Here is a 27,382-nt window from a genome sequence, read left to right as displayed (position 1 = left end):
ACTGGAAATTCCATTTTTAAATCCCAGCAGCAAAAGCCTTTCTTTTCTTCCTACACAATTCTCATTAGTTAGAAGTTGCTATTACTCGCTGTCTGGCTATAACCTAACTAATGACCTAACTTAAGCCTTTTAAACTAGATGTCTTCTTATCGTAGTTCTCTAGCTACTCTGGCTTGTGAACAGCAAACCCTCCACCCTGCACCGCTGTGCGTCATGGTTGGGTATATAAAACACCCATGGCGACACGCGAAACACCTCAGATGCTTTCTGGCTATTGCAGCAAAGACTATACACAAAACAAAAACCAGACCCTAATATCCAGTTCTACAGCTTAGTAGTGTGACCTCAGGAAAGTAACACTGCTGATTTAGTCTTCATTTCCTCATTTATAGATTAGGCTAAAACACGGCAATTCGATTTTCTCTTGCACGTCACAGGGACTGATTGGTAACGGCTGCCAGTAATGCTCAGCTGAGAAAGTAAAGTGGGGGATGGTTCTGTGACTGATTATTGATACCTGCTGTGGGTGAGGCAGCCTGAGTGGCATAATTTACCAAGTGTTGCCAGTACTGGTTTGGCAATGTCTTAGGTCTATCCCTGCAGAAATATACAGAATATATTTAATGTATGAGCTGGCCCTAGAGGCAAGATTGACCAGGAGAAGTTTAGTATTTCAGTGTGTTATTTGTAGGTATATCACCAAAGCCTCCAAAAGTTGTGGGAATCCTGGGTGCACCTCAAAAGGTTTCATGTCCTGGATGAGCCTGACACCTAGATTGAAATGGAATCTGTCTTTGTATGCTGTTTCTTTTTTTTTTTTGCGGTACGCGGGCCTCTCACTGTTGTGGCCTCTCCCATTGCGGGGCACAGGCTCCGGACGCGCAGGCTCAGTGGCCATGGCTCACGGGCCCAGCCGCTCCGCGGCATGTGGGATCTTCCCAGACCGGGGCACGAACCCATGTCCCCTGTATCGGCAGGCGGACTTTCAACCACTGTGCCACCAGGGAAGCCCTATATGCTGTTTCTAACCAGGCTAGGCTTTTAGATACCAGGGTCACCTGGCGCATTCCTGGATGAGGGTAGGTGGGGGACTGGGACCAGTGGCATCCCAGGAATAGGCGGGATCTGTGTAGTGTTAGCGTACTGAGACAAACAGTTAGGATTCCTGTAATCTTTAAGCTTACAAAATATACTGACATCTCAATAAGGGACCGACTTAAAATATTTTCTGAATCTTAGGGAGGTTCTATAACTTGTTCAAGATCACAGAAGGTGGGCAGAAGGGAGTTAACATATACTAAAAGCCCACTATGAGCCAGGCACGTTACGGCATAATGACTCACTCTTTCCAATAACTTATGGCGGGAGTGGGGTATGCTGGGGAGTAATTCAGTTGTAGCATTTCATAGACAAGGAACTGGTGTGCAGAGTCATTGAGTAACATGCACACAGCTGCACAGGAAGAGGTGGACCAAGGTCAGTCTTTCCAACAGTTCTGGATTCTGATCATAGCACACTTTCTATCAGGACTTCTGTGTGTAATTGTCAATGCATTTGGACCCCAGTATCTTGGGATCTGTGAAAACTAGGGAGTAGTTTTTTATTTTTGGAAACATTAATTATACAGATGTTTGTAAGCCAATTGCTAACATAAATGGTTGTGAGGGGAATTTTTTTTCTTTTGTAATTTTTTTATTTTTACAAATTATACCGTGATAAAACAATGAAAATTGCTTATTTGAAATATTTTCCTTTAACATTTTATAAGTTAATCAAACGGATACTACAATAGATTGTTGTTTAAATAAGGGAGCGCAAATGATTTTAGTATTACAAAACTTTAAGCTGAGGCTACACTCAACAATAAGTTTAGAAAATGGTATTACAAAAGATTGAGAGTGAGTAGTAAAAAAAACCCAACCAAGACCAAACCCAAGCAGGGCCGCTGTGCTGTAGGAAATCAGGTGTTTTCACTGCCATAAATCTTCACTGTGGCCAAACGTACAAACCAGTCCTCTGGGGAATTCCCTGGCGGTCCAGTGCTCAGGACTCGGCACTTTCACTGTCAAGGGCGTGTGTGGTTCAATCCCTGGTTGGGGAACTAAGATTCTTCAAGCCCCACGGCCAGCAAAAAACACCCCCAAACCCCCCAAACCCAAAAACAACCCTGCCTAACCCGCCCCCCCCAAAAAAGTGTATATATGTCCATGCCTCTCTCTCGCTTTGTCACAGCTTACCCTTCCCCCTCCCCATATCTTCAAGTCCATTCTCTAGTAGGTCTGTGTCTTTATTCCTGTCTTACCCCTAGGTTCTTCATGACATTTTTTTTTCTTAAATTCCATATATATGTATTAGCATATGGTATTTGTCTTTCTCTTTCTGACTTCACTCTGTATGACAGACTCTAGGTCTATCTACCTCATTACAAATAGCTCAATTTCGTTTCTTTTTATGGCTGAGTAATATTCCATTGTATATATGTGCCACATCTTCTTTATCCATTCATCCGATGATGGGCACTTAGGTTGTTTCCATCTCGGGCTATTGTAAATAGAGATGCAATGAACATTTTGGTACATGACTCTTTTTGAATTATGGTTTTCTCAGGGTATATGCCCAGTAGTGGGATTGCTGGGTCATATGGTAGTTCTATTTGTAGTTTTTTAAGGAACCTCCATACTGTTCTCCATAGTGGCTGTACCAGTTCACATTCCCACCAGCAGTGCAAGAGTGTTCCCTTTTCTCCACACTCTCTCCAGCATTTATTGTTTCTAGATTTTTTAATGATGGCCATTCTGACTGGTGTGAGATGATATCTCATTGTAGTTTTGATTTGCATTTCTCTAATGATTAATGATGTTGAGCATTCTTTCATGGGTTTGTTGGCAGTCTGTATCTTCTTTAGAGAAATGTCTATTTAGGTCTTCTGCCCATTTTTGGATTGGGTTGTTTGTTTTTTTGGTTATTGAGCTGCATGAGCTGCTTATAAATTTTGGAGCTTAATCCTTTGTCGGTTGCTTCATTTGCAACTATTTTCTCCCATTCTGAGGGTTGTCTTTTGGTCTTGTTTATGGTTTCCTTTGCTGTGCAAAAGCTTTGAAGTTTCATTAGGTCCCATTTATTTTTGTTTTTATTTCCATTTCTCTAGGAGGTGGGTCAGAAAGGATCTTGCCATGATGTATGTCATAGAGTGTTCTGCCTATGTTTTCCTCTAAGAGTTTGATAGTTTCTGGCTTTACATTTAGGTCTTTAATCCATTTTGAGCTTATTTTTGTGTATGGTGTTAGGGAGAAGAGACAGAATTTGACTCAGAGCCTGAGTGTTATGATTCCTTTTGGCTCCAGTAGAATCATCTTGGTGGTATGTAGGAACCATGTGTCATGTTCTGGGTTAATTCTCTAAATGATAAATAATGGTATTGTGACTCCACCTACATCATCTTATCCTACCAGAGATGCTCCATAGTGAGGTGACTTTTCAAAGCCTGGGAAGACGTTATAGAAATACAGATAATAAAGTAAAGCAAATTCATAGTAGTAATACTTTGGTATGATTTAGGAATAAGTTTTATAATCCTTGGGATATTTTGTGTGTATTTGTATTTCAAGGTGTTTGAAATAAATCTGGCTTACTAGATAATCTGATTATAATTTGAAATGTGTAATTATACTAGACTCATGGTACTGATTTTAAAGGTGTAGTAGACTTTTATTAAGATTGTAAATGGCATTTAAGTGTTTTGGATAGCCTGGTTTATTATATTTTATTTAAGTTTGATATATTAGATTAATAGGAATTGCTTAAGTGCATAGGAAGATTTTGCTTTTTAGGTTTGTAAGTCTGTCAGGGTTTTGGAGTGTTTGAGAGAATCGGGTATGTTAAATGTGTAAAATTTAAAAAGTTCCTGAGGGAATTAAATTCGTAAATTGGGTTCATTAGAATTTAATCTTTTAAAGTTATCAGTTAATTGAGTGTAATCAAAGAAAAAACTGACTCTGAATTCTTATTTTTATCAGAAAGTAATAGGTTGATACGAGACTTCGAAATTGAATTTAAAGGCTTAGAGAAGGCTAGGCTTTTGAATTTACAACTTTCAATATATTTAACTAATTAAAAGCAAATTGTTAGAGTAGTCCTTTCAGTGCGCAAGGTTCCCTCAGGCATTGGAAAGCTCAAATGACATTAGTAAGCACCCCGTAAATGGTCATAATCAACAGTAACTACTTCTTGCCCTCTGTTCCTTTGAGCCCTTGCAGTGAAACTTCCACAACTGTGTGTCAATTTCTTGCGCTCCTGAGGGTCCCGATTAGCTGAAGGCAAGGATTATTCCAAAACCAAAACACTTTTTTTTTTTTTAAGAACAAGAGCCCAGTTTTTTAATTTGATCATTTCTTGCGTTTGAAGTACTCCTCCATGACATCCTTGGCCTGAGACTCTTTGCCATAGCCCTTAACCACCACGCAACTGCAACCACTTGAGGGGGTTTTCCCTCTCCATCAGTTTTACAGAGGCCTACCCATTCCCCCAGTTTCTTGATGTCATCAACCTTAATCAGGTTGATTTGGTGCTCAGCACAAAGGGCTTCCACCAACTTGACATATATAGGCTCCTCACAGTTGGACGCGAGCACACAAAGATGGGCTTTGGCAGCTTCCCGAATTCCACGTGCTAGGCCATCGTGGAGGAGGGCGGTCTTCAGCACCTCTTGCAGAGCAGGATGAACGTCCATCACACCTCCAGCAGCAATGCCTTCCTCGGCCATGGCGGCAGGGACTCCGAGGTGGCAGGGAAAGAGCAAAACCACACTTCTTTTGAGTCAATAATTTTATTACTATTACTTTTCACACCGAGGAGACTTAGTTACATAAAGTGAGATATTCTATGAGTTGATTACCAGTAGTAGAAGCACAAAGGTGTGGAAAGTGTAACATGAACACAGTGAAGAAACGCCCTTTATCAGAGTGAAGTCCATGTGACAGAAACACATTACTCCAAACAGACTATGTACAAATAAATACAGCTTTCCATCTATGTACAGACATATTCACAGAGAATAAACTGACGCAAAATCTCCATACATCTCTTCCTCCAGCGAAAATTGATCACAATAAACAGAACACACGGGAAATGACAAAAGTAACTTGGAAGTGCATCAACTGGATCCTTGTAGGGGTATAGAGGTTAAAATGCTTCTTGAAAATGGAGGCAAACAGAGGAAGCATGAGATGACATCTATCCCTAAAAAGATCCTTTACAAAAATGGCATTCTGATATTTGTAAGGTAACCTGTCCAAAAGACAGTTTACGAGTTCTAGGGCAATGCCTATGTTGGGGTCGGTGTCGACAACGTGGTCTCTGTTTTAACACTATGCAAAGAACAACAGTATAAGTTATCTTTGCTTTAGTGCTAGCAGCCACTTCATTAAACCAGGAAGGTAGTTTTTGCTACTCTTTGATGGCACTGTTGAGACTGCAGATTGCTTGGAGACGGAAGCTGTTGCTTCTGGAGTTTTTTCAAACTGGAGCAGAAGAAAAACATCCAGGCTAGGTGCAGGGCACAAAACTTCGTGTGCAGGGTTCAACAGGATTATATGCCCACAGAGTTTCCCTCATCCAGATGGAGAGTCTCTGCCCTTTGGAGAGACGCTTCAGACCACAAAACAGCCCCCAACAGAAACATCACTGGCTCTGGATCCAGACAATCTTTCTTTAGGGCAAATGGCCAATTAAACCTAAAATTGATGGGGTTGGTCAATTTCACACACATATTTACTCTATAGAGATAATTTAGGTACCCAGGTGGTAGATATTTCTAGGCTATTAAGTGCCTTTTAGTCATTCTTTTAGCTTTTACTCAAATCATGTAAAAAATTGTGATGAAGTGAAACGAAGTTTCTAGTTGTGGGGACATCTGTGTGTACATGCGTGTAAGCAGTCTATGATACTGGGCCAGAAATTATGTAGTTTAGCAGAAAAGGGGAAAAAAATCCAATGCATTATGAAGTCTCCTGTTTTATATGCTTTCTTCCCAAGGAAGGTTTATAATTTAGGTGTAATAAATTATTGATAAACTGTATATCTCTATTTGCCACTTTTATAAGGGAACTTCTTAGACCCATCTTATATTTACCTAAAAACTCGAACTTTAAATTTTCCGGGTACATATATGCTAATTATCCATTTCACTGTCTATATTGCTTTACATAACAAATGGATTCCTGAAAAACAGTAAATCTGTAACTTAAAAAAGGAAATACTTTCACTGTAGTATCAGAACTTGCTATTTAAAGGACCTTGCTATTTAACAAGCTATTTTGAAAGTGAAGAATGCTTTTGTGAAATGAACAATTTCTTTGATTTTCAGTTTTATTAAAGTACACATCTAAAATTTATCAGCTTAGGATTGTCTAGAACAATAATTGTATGCCTTAAAAAACAGAACAGATAAACTCTAATTTACAACAAACAATACAAAACAGGAATGACTCATGGACTGCTTATCGATTGACTATATTCAGAAGCCCTGAATATATGTATTATTGGTATTTTATGGCTTTAATTAAGACAGTTGTCTCTTATGAAGTATTGATACTATAAAGTGCAATATTAAAAAATTAAAAAACCTAAAAGGCATCCATTGTCCTTCAGTTTTAGCCTGATGAGAAGAATCGGAGATTTGTTTAATTAAATGGCAAAGAATTTTTTACCCTTAATTCCTGCATGTAATTTCATCCTTAAAATTATTTTATTTGGGGATTCAGACTTCATTCATTCGTTCCTTTTTTTTTCTCTTTTTTTGATGACATGATTTAAAAAATTAGTATTCTCTTTTGGTTAGTTGAATGCTTTTTGAGAACTGTCAGTCCCAAGGACTTAGTTACTTCCAGATCCATTGTAAAGGAATATGCAACCCAATAAGTGAGAATGTAGGAGCAAATTTGCAGCCTTTTGGTGAACTGTACCCCATTTTCCTGGGCCACGACACCAATCAACAATCTTACAATTCCCAGCCAACCCACCACACAAGGAAGTAAATGCACTGCAATGCTGGGTGATGAGAGGTGGTCCAACCATTTCCCCCATTTCCTATTTAGAGCGAAAATATAGATTCTTTTTGGTAAATCAGTGCAGGTAAGTGCAGGTCCAGAGTTCCTGAATGATCTCCAGTGGTGTCTCTCCCATTCTGAGTACTTGTTGAGTGTGGGATTATGACCATAGAAACGAAGTCCGTGAGCTTCACCTCACCAGGGCCTCAAGACAATGCCGCATCAGTGTTCAGACTTTTCACCGGAGGATAAATGCCTGTTAGTACTTGTTGAGTCGAGGCCTACTGGTGCTTTTAAGGCATTTCTGTGACTCTCTTGTAGTTGTGAATTCTGTTCCCATTTTAGTATCAATTAGGAGGGAGTCCCTCCCCCCACCCCCCAAGAAGTAGTCAAGTACACAAAACGTAAGTTGTTAGGCCCACGGGGCTAGCATTTTTCTATCTTCACCTTAATGCGGAGATGGAGAAAAGGCTCATTAGACTTGCCAAGTACAAGTAAAGTGGAGAGGCTGGTGGTGAGAAGCAGGAAGGGGAGTAAGCACTGGGCCCAACCTAGACTTGAAAACTGGAAGTGGGGTTAGAAAGAAACAAACTGAGACTCAGTAAGGCCCAAGGGAGAGGGGCTCATGGTAGGTAAGAACATCCATCCAAATGCACTGGGCGAGCTGAGAAATGCACTTGCTTCACCTGAATGTCTTGGAGAAAGATATAGAAGTCACAGGGCACACAAGGTTAATGTGAATTAGCAATGAAGTGTGACTTTCTAAAAGGTAAGGGGCACAGAGGAGTGCAGAAGCAGGGGGTAAACACTGGGTCTGAGGCTGTCATTCCTCCCTATTCAGACCTTATACTTGTGCCATGAGTAGTCAAAAGGTTCCATGATTTCAGAGCAACATAAAGCATTTTAAAAGGCTAAGTAAAGAAAAACTTAAAAATTATTGAGGGTTAGAGAGAAAGACTCAGAAATAAAAATCTGAAGATAACATTTGATGCAAATAGATAAAGGGTCACATAGTGGTGACTCCCAGCTCTGTCAGGGGTAATCAGTGAAGAGTGCCCAGATGCAACTCTTTTCTGCCGAACAGAAAAAAAAAAAAAGGTGAATTCACCACCTTGAGGGGCTGGGGTGAATCTGGAGGAAGACTTTTCTGACACGGATGGTTGTTAATGTTAATAGCTGACAGACCTGGGTTACACCAGGAACATCTATGCTAGGATTTCTTTCCTGCAAAGGGATTGTCTTTTGGATCAGGGTGATAGGTTGAACAAGCGCTCTTAACAGAACTAAACCTTTGGTAAACTCAATGCCAATTCCATGGCACTCTTTCACACTTAGGTCTTTATCAGTTTTTTAAAAAAATTCTTTATGGTTTTCCAGTCTGCCAACCAATCATTTGGTGGAAGGGCTTTGGCTTAGGTAATTTGGTGTTCCATAGTGTCCCCACTGTTTGTTTGCTAATTTGAACAGAGTTGTCTATCCAGTCATAATTAGAGGCTCCTTTTTCTCTCTAAAAAAACTGGCTGACTTGTGGATTCCTGGGCCCTTTGTAGCTTACTCTCACTTTGTTTAAACAAAACTGCCACTAAAGAGCATGATGGAAATCAGGTGGTGCTGGGCAAGGCCGATGCCCTGTGCAGTGAGGAAGGTGGGCGAAGCAGCAGTGAGCACACTGGGGGGCATCTAGGTGGAAAGCACGTGTGACTTCCATAACAAACATGAGTGCACCCGTGTTTTCTACAGACACCTAAAGGCTCCTGGTGGTTTCTGTGCTGCAGCCCATGCCTTTTTTTAAAAAAGATATTTATTTGGTTGTATCAGGTCTCGGTTGGGGCAGGCAGGGTCCTTAGTTGTGGCATGTGAACTTTTAGTTGCAGCGTGCACGTGGGATCTAGTTCCGTGGCCAGGGATCCGAACCCAGGCCCCCTGCATTGGGAGTACAGAGTCTTAACCACTGTACCACCAGGGAAGTCCTGCCTGTGCCTTTTCAAAGCTTCCAGTAAAGTGAAAAAAAAGAGCGTAATCTCACAATGAGTGGTGGAGTTCAGCTGGCTCTGAGTGTGCCCTTCTTGCTTTTCTTGTTTGCTAGATATTTCAATGAATAGGAAGCTGTGAGATTAAAAAACGAAACACAAAGCTAGAGAGGCAAGGAGCTAACCTTAAATAGCTAGTGGAGTGGAGGCCCTTACCTTTCTTCCCAATGTCTTCTTGAGAGGGGAACATATTTTTATCTGGGACTCTATATAGGCTTTTGTAATTGGGTAAAAAAGCCTGAAATTTGTAATTATTTAAAACTACATAGGGATATATATCAATGTGATATTTGCTTTCTTGGGAATCCTGGTAAAAGTAAGTTAATTTCTCCTTTCTTCCTTTTCCTTATTCTTCATTTTTTCACTAACTTTCTCTTCACGACAAGCCCTCACCTACTAATTGAAGACAGTCTTGCCGAGGGAGGTACAGGAGTTGAGCATGTGTCTTTTAAAAATATTAAGCCAGGTGGTTATGTAAGATCTGGCTTAGCAAGAATGAGCACTAGCTTCTATAACAAGCTTTCAGGAGACAGTTGATTTTTCCAGAAATCATCCTGAGAACAGTTTCCCTTTATTTCTTCTGGAACAGAGCTGTAACAATCCAATTAATTATTACTAGTCACTTAATTATTGGAGTAGCAATCTGTCCAGGTGCAAGGAAGCATAGCATGCTCATAATCTTGTGTGTGTGTGTGTGTGTGTGCGTGTGCGTGTGCACGCCTGCCTTGTTGGTAGATGTAGGGAAGAAAGCATATTGAAGTTTTCTGACATGCTTGGATTCAGACCCACGTGTTATTCCAACCCAGCAATTTCGGCAGAGCAGTTAACATTAGTCCCATCTTTTCCAGCTGTCTGTCTGGCCAGCAGCTCTATCTGTTGTCACATCCCTGGTCAGCTTTCTGTTAAGGTGGTCTTGGGTGGAGGGCTTCCCTTGATAGCTCATCCTTGTCACAGAGGAGTTTAAGAGCTATGAGCATTGGTGGGGAGTTTGCCAACTCTCTCCCTGCCCAGCAGTGATGTACATTAATATCATCAAATGTCTCATCAGCAAAGCAGCTGTGTTTTGCTGAAAGGCCTCCAAACACCTGATTCACGTCTTCCCTAGAAAATAAATTATAATGGCCCCTGTCAGCTGACACCTGTGAGAAGCCTTACAAAGCATTTTCCCCAAATATGCAACAGTCCCTGCCTGTTTTTATAATCTTCTGGGCAAGGCTTTAGGAAGTTCTGCTGCGTCAGCCAAACTGATAAGCAACCCTCCCCCTTAGTCCGTGTACGTTACTGTGTTTTCCTGACCTGCTGCTGCCTGGCTCAGCTTAGGCCCGGGAAGCTGCATGCAAACCCTCTCATCTCCAGCTTCAGTTCTTGAGGGTCTAGGCAGGTTCAGAGGGCAGCTGAACTCGGCGTGGGCATTCCCAGAGGCAATTGAGAAGGGTCTATTTGGGTATTCTCAGCATGAACCAAGTCGTTCTCCCGTCCTGAGGCTGCCTAGGGTGACAGGGGAGGTGACAGCAAGTAAGACCTGCTTGGTTTGCTGCAGGTAAAGGGAACCATTTGCGTACAGCTCATTTATTTATTTATTTATTTTTTGCGGTACGCGGGCCTCTCACTGCCGTGGCCTCTCCCCTTGCGGAGCACAGGCTCCGGACGCGCAGGCTCAGCGGCCATGGCTCACGGGCCCAGCCGCTCCGCGGCATGTGGGATCCTCCCGAACCGGGGCACGAACCTGTGTCCCCTGCATCGGCAGGCGGACTCTCAACCACTGTGCCACCAGGGAAGCCCCAGCTCATTTATTTTAGATTGAACAGTAAGAGGTTGGCGCTTGAATTTTTGATATTTTCACCCTGTTCCAGAAAAACAAAGAGAGTATCTGTAGTCTAAATTTTTTTCCCCTGTACTTTTCCACTGTGCATTCTTTGCCTCTACATCACCATTAGGGATATGGCTGGCCATTTAAATATACAGGGAGGGTTCATGTGTGTGTGTGTTTGTATGTACTTGTGCACAAAACAAACCTTATGAGATCAGGAGGAAATGTTCCCTTTGGTTGTTGGTGTGCATGTTTTTCCTTTCCTTTCACTAAGGCAAACTTTGGTGCTCCCTGCTTTTGGATCCTGGATGTAATTGGGTCAGAGGGTGATGATGTAAGTGGTATTGTGTATATATATATATAGATTTGGTATGAAGATATATATTTATATATGTATTTACACAGGCACTAGAGATGAACTACTCAGAAAACCGTATTGTGGAAAGTTCTTTCTTATAATTATGTTAATGATTTGAATGCTTTTAAAGATCCGCTGTTGCATCCTATACACTTCTGTCTGGGTTTACCCAAGCCCAACACATAACCTCACAGACAACTTATAGGGGGCAAGCAGGGGCAGGGAGGTGCTTGCATACTGGCCAGTGAGCCAACACTGCACACCCTTGAGGTGGGAACTGGGCTGAGAAACAGCATCTTCTCAAATGCAACTTTTCATGACTGACAACACTCCCTAGGAAGGGAGCTCCCAGGCAAGTCAAATGCCCTGTGGCTGCCTGGATGAGTCTTCACCGTGAGCTGGGAATGAATGGGAAAGAGTGAGGAGGCAGGGTGAGTGTGGGGAAGGGCTGGAATAAGAACAGGCTTGCACTGGATCTCCCTCCTCCTTTCTGGTTTTATATAGTCAATCTGCAATTGAGTCAGAGTCACCTACTCAAACTTTCTTCCACACAACCAACCAGTCCATCATACACATTCCTGCAATAAACAACTCTGCTCCCCTTCAAGTAATGCACAGGGAAAACCATCAGGGTTTTTAACTCAATGTTCACTTACTCCTTCTCTTTCACTCAGAGGAACTAACACGAATTCTTGCTTCAACACAAAATCCTGCCCTTGATGAAGGAGACGTGGGTCTCTCTCACGCAACTGAACACCCGACTTTGCACAGTTGGAGAGACTGGGAAGCTGGCCTCCTGGGTGGCAGCCATCTTGGCTTCCTGCTTTCCCATTGGGCCTCCACTCAGAAGAGCAATGATGGGCACTGCCTGTGACTGCCATGCTCTGTGGAGTGGGCTGAGGTTTTGTGGAAGGAATGCTGAGCTTGATCTTCATCTTTATTCAGTTGTGAGTTCTGCATCCTGTCTCCCTGTGTTAGGAGGGACGTGCTCACCGCAAAATCATAGCAGCATCAGTGACACAACAGACTGGAGAGAAGCCATGGTGTGTGCCAACTTAGATGCAGGATGGCTAAAGAATAATGCACCATCCTCTATTTACTTTTTCAACTGATTATAAGGAAGCATGATTTGGGGAAATGAAAAACTCTGCATGTTTTTCAGTAAGTTAGTCCACCTAATCTTTTTTCTCTGTCGGTTTTATTTTCTTTTGACATAGACCTGAGAAATCATACAAAATGTCAAATAGAACTTGGGAGCACTGAATGAATGACATGAAGATGTCCCTTGAATGCTCTGAAAATCAGATCCTTGAAGTGACTGGCTTGAAGCCAGTGTAAAGAAGCTGTTGAGTGTAGTCTGCAGTGTACTCTGTGAGCTAGAAAGAGTCCCAAATGCGGTCCTGATGGCAGGAGAGACACCCATGGTCCATGGGCTTTAACCAGATCCTGGTCCTGGCACCACTAGACACAGGACTCAGAAACCTTCCTAGTTAACAAACGCCTTTCCAAACATCTTGAAGCTGCCTTAATCCAAGCAGTATTGATCAGAGTCATTCTAGTTCTATCGGTTGGAGGAACAATGATTTCTTCCTTCAGCCACTGAAGCCCTTTATGACCACACTGGAAGATGCATTAAAGAACCACGTCCTTAGGGGGCAAGTCCCGCTGAGCGCCTCTGCTGGATGGTATTTCTTAGTACATATCCAGGCTTTCTTGGCAGGCATTTTGATGCCCTTAGCATCAAAATACGTCTGAATGACAATCACAACTAAACTTGCCCCCCTTCTTTTGATGATAATGGGACATGCATTGCAACAGTATAGGTTCCGTTTATATAGTCTTGCTGTCCTAGAAGTGCACTAATTTGCTTTGCAATCATATTTTCTACTTGCATGCTGGGGCAATATATAACCCCCCCTCCCCCAAACCCAGCCCTGGTCACCTCCCCCTTGCCCCAAACCAGTATCCACCCAGCCTGGGTTTTACCTCTGAATGTCCCAATAACCCTGTGGGTTTCAGAGAGTGTACCCCAGTTGGGGTGGAGAGACGGTCTTCCCGGTTTGGCTTGTGGGAATATTTTGGAGGGCTCATTTCAGGGCCCCTACAGGCCCTCTCCACCCAGCCCTCCCTCGTGCAATCTATTTTCCTAAAATATCCACCGTACCAGGCAGAATCCCAGTATGTCCAAGGTAGGCTGAAGGTCACAGCAATGATTCTCTTAGCTCACCTCTTGCACTTAAGAGGTAAAGCTCAGACTGAAGGTTGATGCCCCTCTTCAAATAGGTACTAGAAATATACTAGAGCTATCCCTGAAAAGATGCAGTTGTATTTATATATATATATATATATATGATTATATATATATATATTTATAATTTTTCTTTCTTTGTATTTGTATACAGGTATGTACTACTCTATAGGTGTGGAAGGAGAGGTATAATACAGGAACAGGCAGGGGTGTGTGCATGTGCATCTATACATAATATATATTTTTTATATGTATATATATCACCTCTGTCATTCTTTGCATCATGACAATGACCAGGGAGGAATACCTGTGAGCAGTGCAGGGAGAGAAGCCCCAAATGCTGGGATCTCTTTGTCTCTTGCATGGAGCCACTGCAGGAGGCAAGGGTGGGAGCAGCCCAAGAAATGAGTGGGCCCAGCGCGAAGCCACCCCCTTATCAAAGCCACCAAGGAGGAACACTTGAAATGCCCAGGGCTGTGCGCCAGCGGAGGTCAAGGAGCCTACAACCCTGAGCGGGGAGGGACAGTCCATTTTGTTGGCTCAAGATATGGCTTTTCCTGCTAGATGGAGACAGGGCACATGAGGATTCTGTCTTCCAGGAGGACACTGACCACGAGGAATCCAAAGTAGAGGCCAAACATGATGAAGCCCAGCACTTTGTTCATCCTCCATTTGCAGAGGGCGATGGAGAGGATGACGAAGAGCAGCATGATGAAGAGGAGGACGATGGCGCAGAAGAGGCCGTTGCTGCTGACGGCCACGGGCTGGAACCTGTGAATGGTGGTGTACAGGAGCCAGGGCAGTGGGAGCCTGTGGGGGAGAGAAGCAGGGTAGAAGGGGGCGCAGTCAGGCACGCTGAGGAAGGCACAGGACGGAGCGTTAGCTTCTCGGAATCTGTGATTGGAGACGAGTGTCCTGTTAGGTTCACTAGGACTCAGGCCTGGCTGATGCAGGGAATCATATTTACAAGGAAGTCAGGTGAACTTGAGAAACCCTGATCTATTTCCCAGTCAAATTAGGGAGGACAGAGAGAATGTATTCTACGGTTGAACAAGATCAAAGACATGGCTGCTGCAGGTGATTTCTGAATTTGATCTGAAATCACTTTTTTGGGTTTCCTTCCTAGTTGAGATTAAAGTGTTGCTCTTAGCCCTAAAGAGGTGAATTGGAGGATCTGTACAGGATGACAGGAGGAGATGATAAATGGAGAAAAGGTATGGAAATCTGTGGTGAAAATGACCAAATTATTTTTTTTAAATGGAGACAGAGAATAGCAATCGCGCACGCACACACACACACACACACACACACACACACACACACACATCCAATTCTGGTGAAGTTGTGGTTGACAGCACTACAAATAGATAAAAACCCTTTGGGGGACATATGACATTTTTAATACTTTTGACCAATCAATTCTATTGTCAGGGATTAAGCACAAGGAATAATTTGAAATGCAGATGCAATTTTATTCAGAAAGGTGATCATTTCAGTGTTATTTTGAGTAGTGAAAAATTAGGGATAACTTAATCTCTAATAATAGGCAGCTTGTTAAATAGCAAACTATAAGTCAATGTAATTTTACGTAGCTATTAAAAATCATAAACAATGATACAGGTAAATGTTCATGGTATGATTCTATATTTAAAAAGAAGGATAAACATAAACAGCAATCTAACTTCAATAATAATTTAAAAAGTGGTGTTGGCTTGTATTTATGTTTTATATATGCTGATATGTTGGTGTGTATTACGCCGTATATATATTTATGCTTTACATGTAGTTTTTAAATCCTTTACCTTGAGTACGTATGAATCCTATAAACAAGAAGCAAATGCTAGCAAGACTATTCAGAAACTGTTACACTCAATATATTGCTAATGACTTTGTAAATTGGTATAAACTCTTGGGAAAGACTTTTTAGAAAAATATACTACATCAATAACCATTGAAATGTTTATAATCGTCAATCCATCAATATTTCTTGAAGAAATTTATCCTAAAAAATAATTAAAAGAGGAGATGTTTCTTCATAAAGGTGTTCATAAAACACCCATGATACCAGAAAATTGAAAAAAATACAAAGGTCCTACTAAAGGGTAAATGCTAAACTGAAAGCAACGGGATGGAATATTTTGAAGCTGTAGAATGTTAATTATGAGAGCTATGAAGAAACTTAGAAAAATGGTTGATTTAGTAATTTACTAATAGATGCCTACTCTTTGCTAGGCATAAATGGCTTTAAAATGGAAAAATAAAAGCCCTCCAACAGGGCAAAATTGATTATTCACTAAGAAAACTTTCTGAAATATTAGGAGAAAAACACACAAAAGTTAAATGTTTTGGGGTAGTAGGATTAGGGGTGATTTTCTTTAAACTTTCATTTAAGTTTCATTTAAGTTACAAGATATATAAAATTTAAGAACAATGAACAAAAAGCATCTTGCAATTCACTATAATATTTTTCAAAAACACGACAAATTTGTCTCATAGAACAATTGTAATTTTTCCCAATGTGTAGGATTTTCTCTTTTTGTGGTACAGAATATTTTCTTTCTGTTTATACAAGATATTGACCAAGAAAACTACTCTAAAAGTGTCGGCAGTGGAACTGAGAAACACTGTTTATACTAGGGATGTCTTTCCTTTAAAATACACCTTTTCAGGCATTCACTCACTCATCCACTCGTTCATTCATTCATCCATCCACCCATCCATTCATCCATTCATTCTACAGACATCTGCCAAACCACTGCCATGCATTAAGCATCGTATTAGGCTTTGGGGAGTTCTTGTTCTTGGGGAGTTCACAGTCTAGCAGGCAGACTGATAGACAGGAGCATGACAAGAGTGTGAGATACAGATATACAGAAAGTATACAGGGGCACGAGCCCCCAGGCAAGACTTAAGGGAATCAGAAAAACCAGGATTTGAGTTGACACTGGAAGGGTAAATTGGAGTTTTCCAGACAGACAAGCAGGGAGGGCTCCTGAGGGAGAGATGCCAGCAAAGGAAGAAAGAATGGTAGGAGAGGGCATCTCTGGAACTCAAAGGTGGTTCAGACAGTGGAAGCTCAGAGCAGCGTTTTATGCACAGGTAGTGCTGGAGTTGAGAGCACAGACTCTGTTCAAATCCCAGCTATCTCATTACTAGTTGTGTGAATTCTGTGCCCTTTGGTTTCCTTATCTGAAAAATGGGGATGAAAATACATACGTCATAGGATCGTCGTGTGGCTTAAATAGATAAAAATGTATGTACAGTGCATGTGGTAGATACTGAATGAAAAAATTATTTTATATATTAGGTAGTGGAAAAGATAAAAGAGAACAATATTCAAGATGTTCAATGAGAAAGTAGATCCGTTTTAGTGGTCTTCCAAACTCAAATGCAAGAGCTCAGTTCTTCCGGGAACATAAGGGTAATATCCCATGTCTTACTTTCTCAAGGGGCTGCCCTTCAAGGTTATTTATCAGACTACTTTTACGTGGACACATTAAATGAAATGATAGAGATGACAGCATCCCTCCCCAATCGGATCCGCTTGAGATTATTCATATTGAGAACTTCAGTTTGCTTAACTGTAAGAACAGATCTCATCTTCTGACTTTCAAAAAACCTAGAATATCTTCACCAGCACAGATAAAGAAATGATAATGCCAAACCTGCCAGCATTTTCCAAGGAAGGAGATGGGATATTTTTTCTGGGCCTATGTTTGTTCCAGTCTGCTTTCCAATCCAAATCTCATCTGAGGCTGGTGGGGATTTTTATTAGAATTAGAACATGGAAAAAAATACAGTGAAACCACCAGAGCATCTCAGTCACCTATGAATGTTGAATATTCATGACATATAGCCAATGCCATTTTATAGGTGAAATTCTCTTGAAGTATTTCCTACAACACCCACTCCGTATGCAAGTTATGTGTTTCTGCCTGTCTACGGATAACTTACTCTTCATGAAGTTCTCTGAAAATGAAAATTGGAGTTGGTGAAATTGAATGGTACTACCAGTCTTTACTTTCTATTGGTATTGGTTGGTTTCGGGCTCTGAGATCCTGGTCATGTCTTCACAGCTTCTAAGAAGACAAAGACAGTGGTGGAGGTGATGTGCACCTTTATACAACTAGCTCTACTCACCCTACAGTGATGTCAAAAATGTTGCTTCCAACAGAGCTGGACACAGCCATGTCCCCGAGCCCCTTCCGGGCCACTATGACACTGGTGATCAGGTCAGGGATGGAGGTCCCAGCAGCCAAGATGGTCAGACCCATAATCTCTTCACTAATGCCAATTGTCTCTCCAACCTAAAAGCAACGACAGGGACAAACATATGAGTGTCTGAAGTCACAAAACCATCAAAACCACTAACATTTGAATGCAACTCCCTTTTAATGAGTTCTTACTCTGTGCTGTGTTGAGTATTGAGATGATAACAAGGAATAAGGCACCATCATTGATAGAAAGGATTTTATATTTTAATGATATTCAGACCCAAGGGATCAGGAATGTTCACATGAGGATTAAACAGATCATCTCCAAAAAGAGCTATAGAAGACTAGAGTGCAGTCTCTATATGGTTTTTATTAAGACCAGGCAGGGGAAGCAGAAGATCAGAGTTATAAATGCCAATTGGTCATTGGCTACAGGGGCCAGTGCCTGACAATGGCACCAAATCCTGTAGCAGATTTGCCCCTGGATTTATCATTGAAGATTAAGAATTGACACCCAGTGTTCCCATTTTTCCTTAACATTTCCTAGTGTCTATAACCCACTCTTAAACACTTTTAGACTCTACCATTTTCACAGAAAACTTGATTTTGGGTGTTTTTGGGCTTTGTAACACAGGAATGTAAATCAGCAAGGCAGCCGTGGAGAAAGCAAGTTAGGGAATCAGAGGACCTTGGTCTAAGGTCTGGCTCTGGAATTTATTAAGTACTTGACCTATTGCTAACTGGACCAACTGGGCAATATCTTTGATCCTCTCTTTCTTTTTTTTTTTTCCTTCCAGTTTTACTATGATATAATTGACATACAGCACTGCGTAAGTTTAAGGTATAGAACATAATGATTTGACTTACATACATCATGAAATGTTTATCATATGTTTAATGAACATCCATCATCTCAGATAGATATACAATTAAAGAAATAGAAAAAAATTCTTTTTCCTTGTGATGAGAACTCTTAGGATTGAGTCTCTTAACAACTTTCATATATAACACACAGCTGTGTTACTTATATTTTTATCCTCGTTTTCTGATCCATAAAGTGGGTACGATAATACTTACCTTATAAGGTGGTTGTGAGGACTAAATTATAATTTATGGAAAAACCCTTTGTAAATGGGTTTGACAACGATGTATGTCATCATTGAAAAGTGACAGGGGCACATTTATTATATTCTTTTGGTCTTTGCCTTTTAAGACTGATGACTTCTCTTGGACAGTTGGTCTAGCCTTCAATGTATGCTCCTCCAGTCTCTTGAGAAATGTGTTTGTCTTCGTGTTGTCTTTCTTTTAAAAGCTTTATATGTTTTCTGGAGTTGGTGAGCTGCAGTTCTGAAAACCTTTACGGCAATTCTTTCAGTTTGGTTTCCTACCTGATGACATCCAGCATTTTTTGAGAAAATGTAAAGGGCCAAAGTAGCACGTAAGAATAAAGGTTTTGGGGGAATAGAATAAACTTCTTTCTTTTTAAAAAAATTGAAATATAGTTGATTTACAATGCTGTGTTAGTTTCAGGTGTACAGCAAAGTTAGTTTCAAGTGTACAGTTTTTTATATATATATATTTCAGATTCTTTTCCCTTATAGGTTACTACAAAATATTGAGTATAGTTCCCTGTGCTATACAGTAGGTCTTTGTTGGTTGTCTATTTTATACATAGTAGTGTGTTTATGTTAATTCCAAACTCCTAATTTATCCCTCCCCCCATTTCCCCTTTGGTAACCATAAGTTTGTTTTCTATGTCTCTGGGTCTATTTCTAGAATAAACCTATTTCTAAATCTCTGTTTCGATTTATAGGAATAGCCCGGTTCCCACTAGCTTAAAAACATAGCTGGGAGCTATTTTTATTTTGATGGTCATGCCTGCTCTAGAGCCTGGTGAGCTGAACTAGTTTACCTATCCTCGTGGTGCACAGATTCACTGCTCCCCATTAGAAAGTGACATCTACGTGAGCAGGGTCATGGCCTTAATCACTATGGTCTCCCTAATAAGCAGAACATAGCCTGGTACATAGTAGGCTCTCAATACCTATTTGCTGAATAAACAAATCAATCTGCATACTTAGATGATTTTACTAGCATGACTTTTACTGACTCTCCTAGAAAAAGTTAAACAAGAGTTTTGTACAAAAGTGCCCTATTTGAGCAAAATATTCTCCCTGATGACACTTTTTGTTAGATTTGGAGTGAAACGCTTTCTTTTTACAAATTTATTTATTTTTGGCTGCATTGGGTCTTTGGTGCTGCGCATGGGCTTTCTCTAGTTGTGGCGAGCGGGGGCTACTCTTTGTTGCGGTGTGCGGGCTTATCGTTGTGGTGGCTTCTCTTTGTTGCAGAGCATGGGCTCTAGGAGCGTGGGCTTCAGGAGTTGTAGCTTGCGGGCTCAGCAGTTGTGGCGCACGGGCTTAGTTGCTCCGCGGCATGTGGGATCTTCCTGGAACAGTGCTCGATCCCGTGTCCCCTGCATTGGCGGGGGGATTCTTAACCACTGCGCCACCAGGGAAGTCCGTGGAGTGAAACATTTTCAAAGACTGTGAAGATGCTGACTAAATGATTGTCGCCCTCAATAAGTTCCAGACTATCTAATACGTTCTTAGTAATTTAAAATCTTAGAGGGAGTTTTAAAGCAGTGACTATTTAAAAAAAATTTGTATCTGGAGTTTGAATGCCACTACCGACAGAAAATTGCAGAAATTGAAGAGAGGTGTTAATGGTAGTGTGGTTAAGAGTGCTAACATGGGGTACAAAAAGCCCTGGGTGCAAATCCTAGCCTGCCACTCCTTGGGCACAGTGGCCAACTTCCCTGAGTCTCAGTTTTTCTCATGTGTAAAATGGGGATAATAATATCTACCCTCAGAGTTGTTGGGACGATTGAATGTGATGATGCATATAAAGCAAATAGCAACTAGTGTCAGGCATAAAGAAAATGTTCAATAAATATCAGCTGTGATAACTCAGACCCTACTCCTGTCCCTCTCCAACATATCAGCGTGCAACCCTCAGGGTTCCGGCAGCAGGGACAGAAGCTGGTTTAGCAGGGTCAGTTTACAAAGTGGGAAGTCACATGAATCATGACGAATTTTCACTGTACATCAAAACCCTGATGACTCTGGGTGGCTCTAGAAACACTTTCACTGAAGGAGAACCCGTTTTCAGAAGCTCCTTGCGAGTCTCTTTCACTGAAGTGGGCTTTTGGCGAGTCAGAGGCAAGGTGATGGGTGCATGGATGGAACAGCACTCTGATCAAATCGGGGAGCATCAGAGGAGTTTACAGCTAGAAAGGACCTCAGTAGTCTCTTGGGGGAAATTCCTTTGTTTTCTAATAGAAATAAATAGCGAGGCCACTCAGAATCCATGTCCAGTGCTGCTCCCATATTCCATGACCCAGTTCCTTGCTGTGGTTCAGTGGGGATCTGCAAAATGCCATACTGGCTAAATGAGACGTGAGGTTGTATCTGCCTCTTAGCATTAACCGAGAATTAACATCCAGTTAACTAGATGAGGGATAGATTTGAATCACAGGTTTTCTTCACCCATGAAATTTACTAAGATGAAGATTCAAGATGTAAAAACAAAAAACTCCCCAAACTAAAGGAAAGTATGCACAAAGTGTTTTATGTGAAGGGCATTTATTTTTGGCCAAACAGTAGCCAAATAATTGTATTAACTAGCATTTATTATTGGTAAAACTGTGGATAACAAAATAGTTGAGCACCACATGGTGCACTTGTTATCTTTATAGCTTTTACAGTTTAGAAGCACAAGTGACGGAATTAGAGCTACAGACTTAGAACAGAATCTGCTATTTTGATCAGCTGTCTGGATATTTTGAAAGAGAAAAGCACTTCTTTGGAGAAAAGAAAGAGGAACTTCTCATTCATTATTTGCTAGTAAGGCTTCTCTTTATGCACTTTATATTTCTGGGCTTTTTTTTTTAGTAATTATTATTGTTCCAGGCATTGTGTTTGTATTTATCTACAAGGGAATGAAAAGGAAACAGGATTGTGGAATGAAGATAATCATTAAAGAGTAGAGAAAGAGATGGAAGCCTGTAGGATGATGTTTCCTAGGATGACTAAAGAGAAATATCTAGAAAACAATATATTCCAATAAGTGAAAAAAATAACTTTTTTCCCTTTATCAGTACTTGGAAGAATAAAAATGATTATTAGGAAAGGCCATTATATATCTATAAATGGCAAACAAACACTCCTTTTAGCCTGGAAATCTGGAGGCTGAGAAGCAGCTTACCTTCTGCAATGATTTCTGCTGGGTATCGGTAGCAAACATCTTTCAACAAATGTAGAAAATAATGACTTTGGGGCAAACAGAACTTCTTCAGGGGGCCGAGGATTTTTGGAAATATTAAGGAAGAGTAATCTGAGGTCAAATGTCAGTAAAATAACTGTGATAGGAATAATATAAAATATCTTGTAGGAATAATGCTTGGTTTATCAGCCAACATTTCCAGTGGATTTTGTTAGTGATGCCATATCTTCTTTCTGAAAAAATTAAGGTGTAATTTCCATACAGTAAAATTCACCCTTTAAAAAGAGCATACTGTTCTGTGAGCTTTGACAAATATATGCAGTCCTGTTTCTCCACATCCTCATCAACAAATGGTTATTGTCTGTCTTTTTGGTTGTAGTCATCCTAATGGTTGTGAAGTGGTATCTTATGTTTATTTTTATTGATTGATTGATTGATTGTGGTACGCGGGCCTCTCACTGCTGTGGCCTCTCCCGCTGCGGAGCACAGGCTCTGGACGCGCAGGCTCAGCAGCCATGGCTCACGGGCCCAGCCGCTCCGTGGCATGTGGGATCCTCCCGGACCGGGGCACGAACCCGTGTCCCCTGCATCGGCAGGCGGATTCCCAATCACTGCGCCACCAGGGAAGCCCCTTATGTTTATTTTTAAACAACTTTATTGAGATATAATTCACATACCCTAAAAGTCCCCCATTTAAAGTATATGATTCAGCGGTTTTTTAGTATATTTATAGAGTTGTGCAACTATCACCAGAATTTAAGTTCAATTTTTCGTCATTCCAAGAAGAAACTCTATACCCGTTAGCAGTCACTTCCCATTGCCCTCCAACCCCCCCAACCCTAGGCAACTGTTACCTACTTTCTGCCTCTACAGATTTGCCTGTTATTCACATTTCATATAAATGGAATCATACAGCATGTGATCTCTTGTGACCGGCTGTTTTCACTTAGCATAATATTTTAGAGGTTTATTTACACTGTAGCATGTATCAGTATTTCATTCATTTTTATTGTAGAATAATATTCCACTGTGTGGATATACCACATTTTATTTACCCATACAAGTTGATGGACACCTGGATTGTTTCCACTTTTTGGCCATTATGAATGATGCTGCTGTGAACATTTGCATATAAATTGTGCAGATGTTTTCATTTCTCTTGGGTATATAGACAGTGGAATCACTGGATCATATGGTAACTCTATGCTTAACATTTTCTGGAACTGCCAAGCTGTCTACAAAGTGGCTGCAGTGTTTTACATTCTTACCAGAAATATATCAGGTTTCCAATTTCTATACATCCTCTCTAACACTTGTTATTTTCTGTCTTTTTGATTATGTCCATCCAAGTGAGTGTGAAGTGGTATCTCACTGTGGTTTTAATTTGCATTCTCTAATGAATAACGATGTTGACTATCTTCTCTTGTGCTTATTAGCCATTTGCATACCTTTCTTGGTGAAATATCTACCCAAATCTTTTGTCCATCTTAAACATTAAGATGCCTGTAGACGCTTGCCTTCTCTATTATTGAGCTTTAAGAGCTTTTTATATATCCTGGATACAAGTGCTTTATCAGAGAGATATGATTTGAAAATATTTTCTCTCAGTCTGTGGTTTGTCTTTCCAATTTTTTGGGTTTTTTTTTGGCTGTGCCACGTGGCTTATGGGATCTCAGTTCCCCAACCAGGGACTGAACCTGGGCCCTCGGCAGTGAGAGCGCAGAGTTCTAACCACTGGACAGGCAGGGAATTGCCTGTCTTTCCATTTTTTAAATGAGGTTTTCTGAAGAGCAGAAGTTTTACTTTTGATGACATTTAGTTAATCATTTTTTTTTTTTCATGGATCATGGTTTGGTGTTATATCATAGAACTCTTTGCCTATCCCATGGTTATGGGGATTTTCTGTTTTCTTCTAGATGTTTTTAGCTCTTACGTTTAGAACTATCGTGCATTTTGAGTTAAGTTTTTTTTGTTTTTTGTTTTTTTTTGAGTTAAGTTTTGAGTATCGCAGGTGGTAAATGTCTAAGTTCATTTATTTTGGCATAGAGAAATCCAGTTATTCCAGCAACATTTGTTGAGAAGTCTATCCACATATGTCCTTGGTGTATATTTCCTTATTTCAAATTGCTATATTTTATTTCTGTTAAGTATAATAATTTTAAGGGTATATTAGACAAAGAATACAAGTGGGCAGTTGGAATTTATGTAGTTTATAATAGAGATTAAAAGCATGAGTTTTGGAGCTGCAGAGTGCTGGGTTAGAATCTCAGCTCTGCTTTTTACTACCTAAATGATCCTGGGCATTTTTTTTAAAATTAGCTCTAAGCTTAACTCTTTATCTGTAAACTGTGGATAATAATAGTACCTCCCTCATAGAAATTATACCCATGTACAAGGACAAAGGGATGTGAATTACCTGGCATGTAGTATACATTCAATCAATAATGGTAACCGTTACTATCTTTGAGAATGTAAGACCTTTGCATCGCATTCCTCCATTCATGTGTTGCAACGAACAATTCCTGAGAGTTTATTCTGGTGATGGGCATTATGACTGGTATTGAATTAAAAGTAGTAAAAGGGAAATACATCATCATTTTTGTAAATGGAGGCTCAAGGAAGAGACCATTTTGTCTCCAGTTCTTTCCCTAAGAGCCAGTTGGATGAGAACATGAGGTGAGTGGCTGCCCAAGAGAAAGTAAGTGCTGCTGAGCCAGGAAAAACTCTGACATTCCTCCAGGCCTGGCTTCAGGCTTTAGAGGGCAAGAAGCAGTGAGACTTGCCTTTCCTCCACATGGCTGTCTGGGGCTATGCCGATTTGAGTCCACACTATTAGGGAAGGGCCAGGAGACGAGGGAAAGTTAAGTGGAAGAAATTCCTTCAGTCCTGGAATATGTAATTTGTTAGATGCAATACTGTTGTGACAGTTTCAGAAAGCAAACACACTGGTTAGCCACTTAGCAACCAAGAGAAAATCCAGGCAGATGTGTGTCACTCTCAAGGCATTACCTGATGTGCCCACCAGACCATCAAGTAAGAGAATACTGCGATCCAGGTGATGGAGCCGAAGAACGTGATGGGAAAAAACTTCCTTGATGACTGAAAGAGAACCAGAAAGAGGAGAGAATGTGAGTGCTAACTGAGGTGATCTGATAGCTCAAAGCCAAGACCACCAATTCAGCTACTTCTCCCTCACTGCCCGCAGTCCTGGTAGAATTAGCAATCAAAATAAATGACCAAGCGTTGGTCAAGCTGGGACGTTAAGATTCTCTCTTGAGGATGTGAAATTGGTGGAAGCCAAACCATCCCAAAGCTAGTTTCTGAGATGGAAGTCTTTTGAAGAGAATGTCTGTTCTGTTGCTGGTTTCTCAGAGGCTCTCTGCTCCTGCCCTTTCCAAGGCTTGGTTTCTCAGTCTTGCCTTCAGTCCCTCAATTCCCCACATTCTCTCTCCCTCTCCTGCTCCCTTTTCTACCTTCTCTTCAATTTCATGAGAATCAGTTTCTATTGCTTCAACCCATGTATCCTAATAATCCATATGCCAGAAAGCCTACGGGATTAATTACATTTAGCAAGAAGGATCAATAGTTTCCAAAATACATTGGCTCTTTTTACGGTCCCCTGAATTATGAGGAAAAGCCACACAGAAGGAGCCATCACCACAATTAATACAGATTCCTGAGGATGGCCAGTCTCCAGGACGTTGGAGCCACACAAGTATCAACAGCAGATGCTCGCTTGTGCTGCTCTCCACGGGGGTGGCACAGTAGACGTTCTTGGGAATGCTTTTTCTCCTGTTCTCCACCCCTAACTATGTTCTATCCAATTATGCTTCTAGCCCTGGGCTTTGTGCAATCTCAGGCTTATAGTATGAGCACTTTTAAAGTTTCTTTCAAGCATCAGCCAAAATCAGACACTCAAAATGCAGTGTTTCTTATCCATCCCACTATAGGGAAACCCACGCTTGCACCGGATGGTAGTGGTGTCCTGTTGATGCCCTTTTTGCAAAACTGGGATCCTTTAAAACATGCTCAGATAACAGGATGCTCTCAGAGAGTCTCTCATTTATCATTGCCAAACACTTTTTCTTTCAAAGCTTTCCACTTTGAGAAACAGTCTCATTTTTTGCTTTGATAACGCCATCCAATTTTGTCCAGAGAAATGAATCCTGGAGTTGACCTGGATGAAAGCTATCTCACTTGTCTGAAGAGCTGACCTTGGGCAGTCACATAGAACACTTCTGCCATGGCTTTTGAGAGCTTCATTAAAAGGAAAAGGTAAACCTGTATATGGTAATCTTTTGAATATCTTTAACGATGAACACAGTCTATTGCCCCAAACAGGCTTATGTTCTCTCTATTAATTTCAAATTTTTAATATATGTTTTCATTATCATTCACATGGTTCTATTAAATTTCACAATAACCATTTCTTTCTTTCAGTGGTTGTGGTTTTTCTTGGGCCTTTTGTTAGCTGGGATGTCTGGAAGACCAGTGGGCTTGATTAAATTGGGGAAAGCATTAACCACGGTGAGTAGCCACAACCTTATTCTTAAATGCTTCCCCCTACTCCTTCCCTTTCTTCGAAGGAAAATATTTCAGCCAAAGACTCAGACTCCTTCTGGGGACCTAAGCACTATTTAATGGGTTATGGGAAAAAAGTCATCAAATTTTCAAAGTGGAGCTTGAGACATTCACTTCGAAAGCAAATTCCTTTAAAGCAAGGGGTTCAGCTGGATTCTGGAGACCAGATTCCCTGAGCCTTGGAATTGCCAGTGCCAAGAAATCAATTTTTCCCAGGCAAGGCATTCAGCTGATTAGAGTCCCTATTCTTTTCCTCTGGCCGCAAGTCACTGTTTCAGGATCCTAGGTGTGATGAGGGCTTCATCTCCCACGCCATGCTCTATCACAGGGAAGAGAAGGGCCCCCTCTTGTGATGTGGGACCACCCATGTGGTTTGAGCAGTAGCCAATCCTTAGCTTGACTTTGAGCATCCTGGGAGGGAACAGAGTACCATCTCCACACTTTATGACATGGCACGTGGACTGGATATCCTGGGAGAGTCCTCATTTCATAGGTATGGCCCCTTTCCAGGTTAGCTCACTTACTAAGTATGTAACTATTATTTTATTATTGTTTAATTTTTTTGTACCTTTGCATGTCTGTTCATTGATACAGCATCACAAGTCAGAATCAAATTATTTGAACATATTTCTCATCTAAAAAATATCATCCCTGAACCATAGACCATTCCCAGTCAAAAGGCAGAAAGTAAGGAATCGGACTAAGGATTTAAAGGTGCTAAGTTTACACCAACATATTATTGAAAACCTCTGTGTTTCAAAATTTGATGCTTATGAGTCTTAATCAAGAAGCCAATTAGTCATTAGTGGAC

At 40.9% G+C, this 27,382-nt stretch overlaps 2 protein-coding genes and 1 pseudogene across 4 annotated transcripts in view; 1 reads left to right on the top strand and 2 right to left on the bottom strand.

Annotated features, from left to right (window-relative positions):
• ACER2 (alkaline ceramidase 2) overlaps window positions 1–27,382 on the top strand; it is a 109,885-nt gene that overhangs the window by 56,708 nt on the left and 25,795 nt on the right. For both annotated transcript variants that reach the window (XR_012332489.1, XR_004526999.2), the window contains exon 6: window positions 26,431–26,517. The gene's annotated coding sequence lies outside the window, so the exon portion shown is untranslated. The remainder of the gene's footprint in view (window positions 1–26,430; window positions 26,518–27,382) is intronic.
• On the bottom strand, window positions 4,378–4,762 carry LOC117312618 (small ribosomal subunit protein eS12-like; annotated as a pseudogene).
• Window positions 14,036–27,382, bottom strand: part of SLC24A2 (solute carrier family 24 member 2) — a 237,159-nt gene continuing 223,812 nt past the window's right edge. For both annotated transcript variants that reach the window (XM_019934886.3, XM_019934887.3), the window contains 3 exons: window positions 25,000–25,089; window positions 17,633–17,799; window positions 14,036–14,302 (listed from right to left, as the gene is read on the bottom strand). In XM_019934886.3, coding sequence (XP_019790445.1) covers window positions 14,053–14,302; window positions 17,633–17,799; window positions 25,000–25,089 — 507 coding nt within the window. In that variant the 3' untranslated portion in view covers window positions 14,036–14,052. The remainder of the gene's footprint in view (window positions 14,303–17,632; window positions 17,800–24,999; window positions 25,090–27,382) is intronic.

The sequence above is a fragment of the Tursiops truncatus genome, chromosome 6 (genome assembly GCF_011762595.2).
Source record: "Tursiops truncatus isolate mTurTru1 chromosome 6, mTurTru1.mat.Y, whole genome shotgun sequence".
Taxonomy (NCBI): domain Eukaryota; kingdom Metazoa; phylum Chordata; class Mammalia; order Artiodactyla; family Delphinidae; genus Tursiops; species Tursiops truncatus.
The sequence above is the reverse complement of the archived record's forward strand: the minus strand, read 5'-3'. Positions and strand labels throughout refer to the sequence as shown.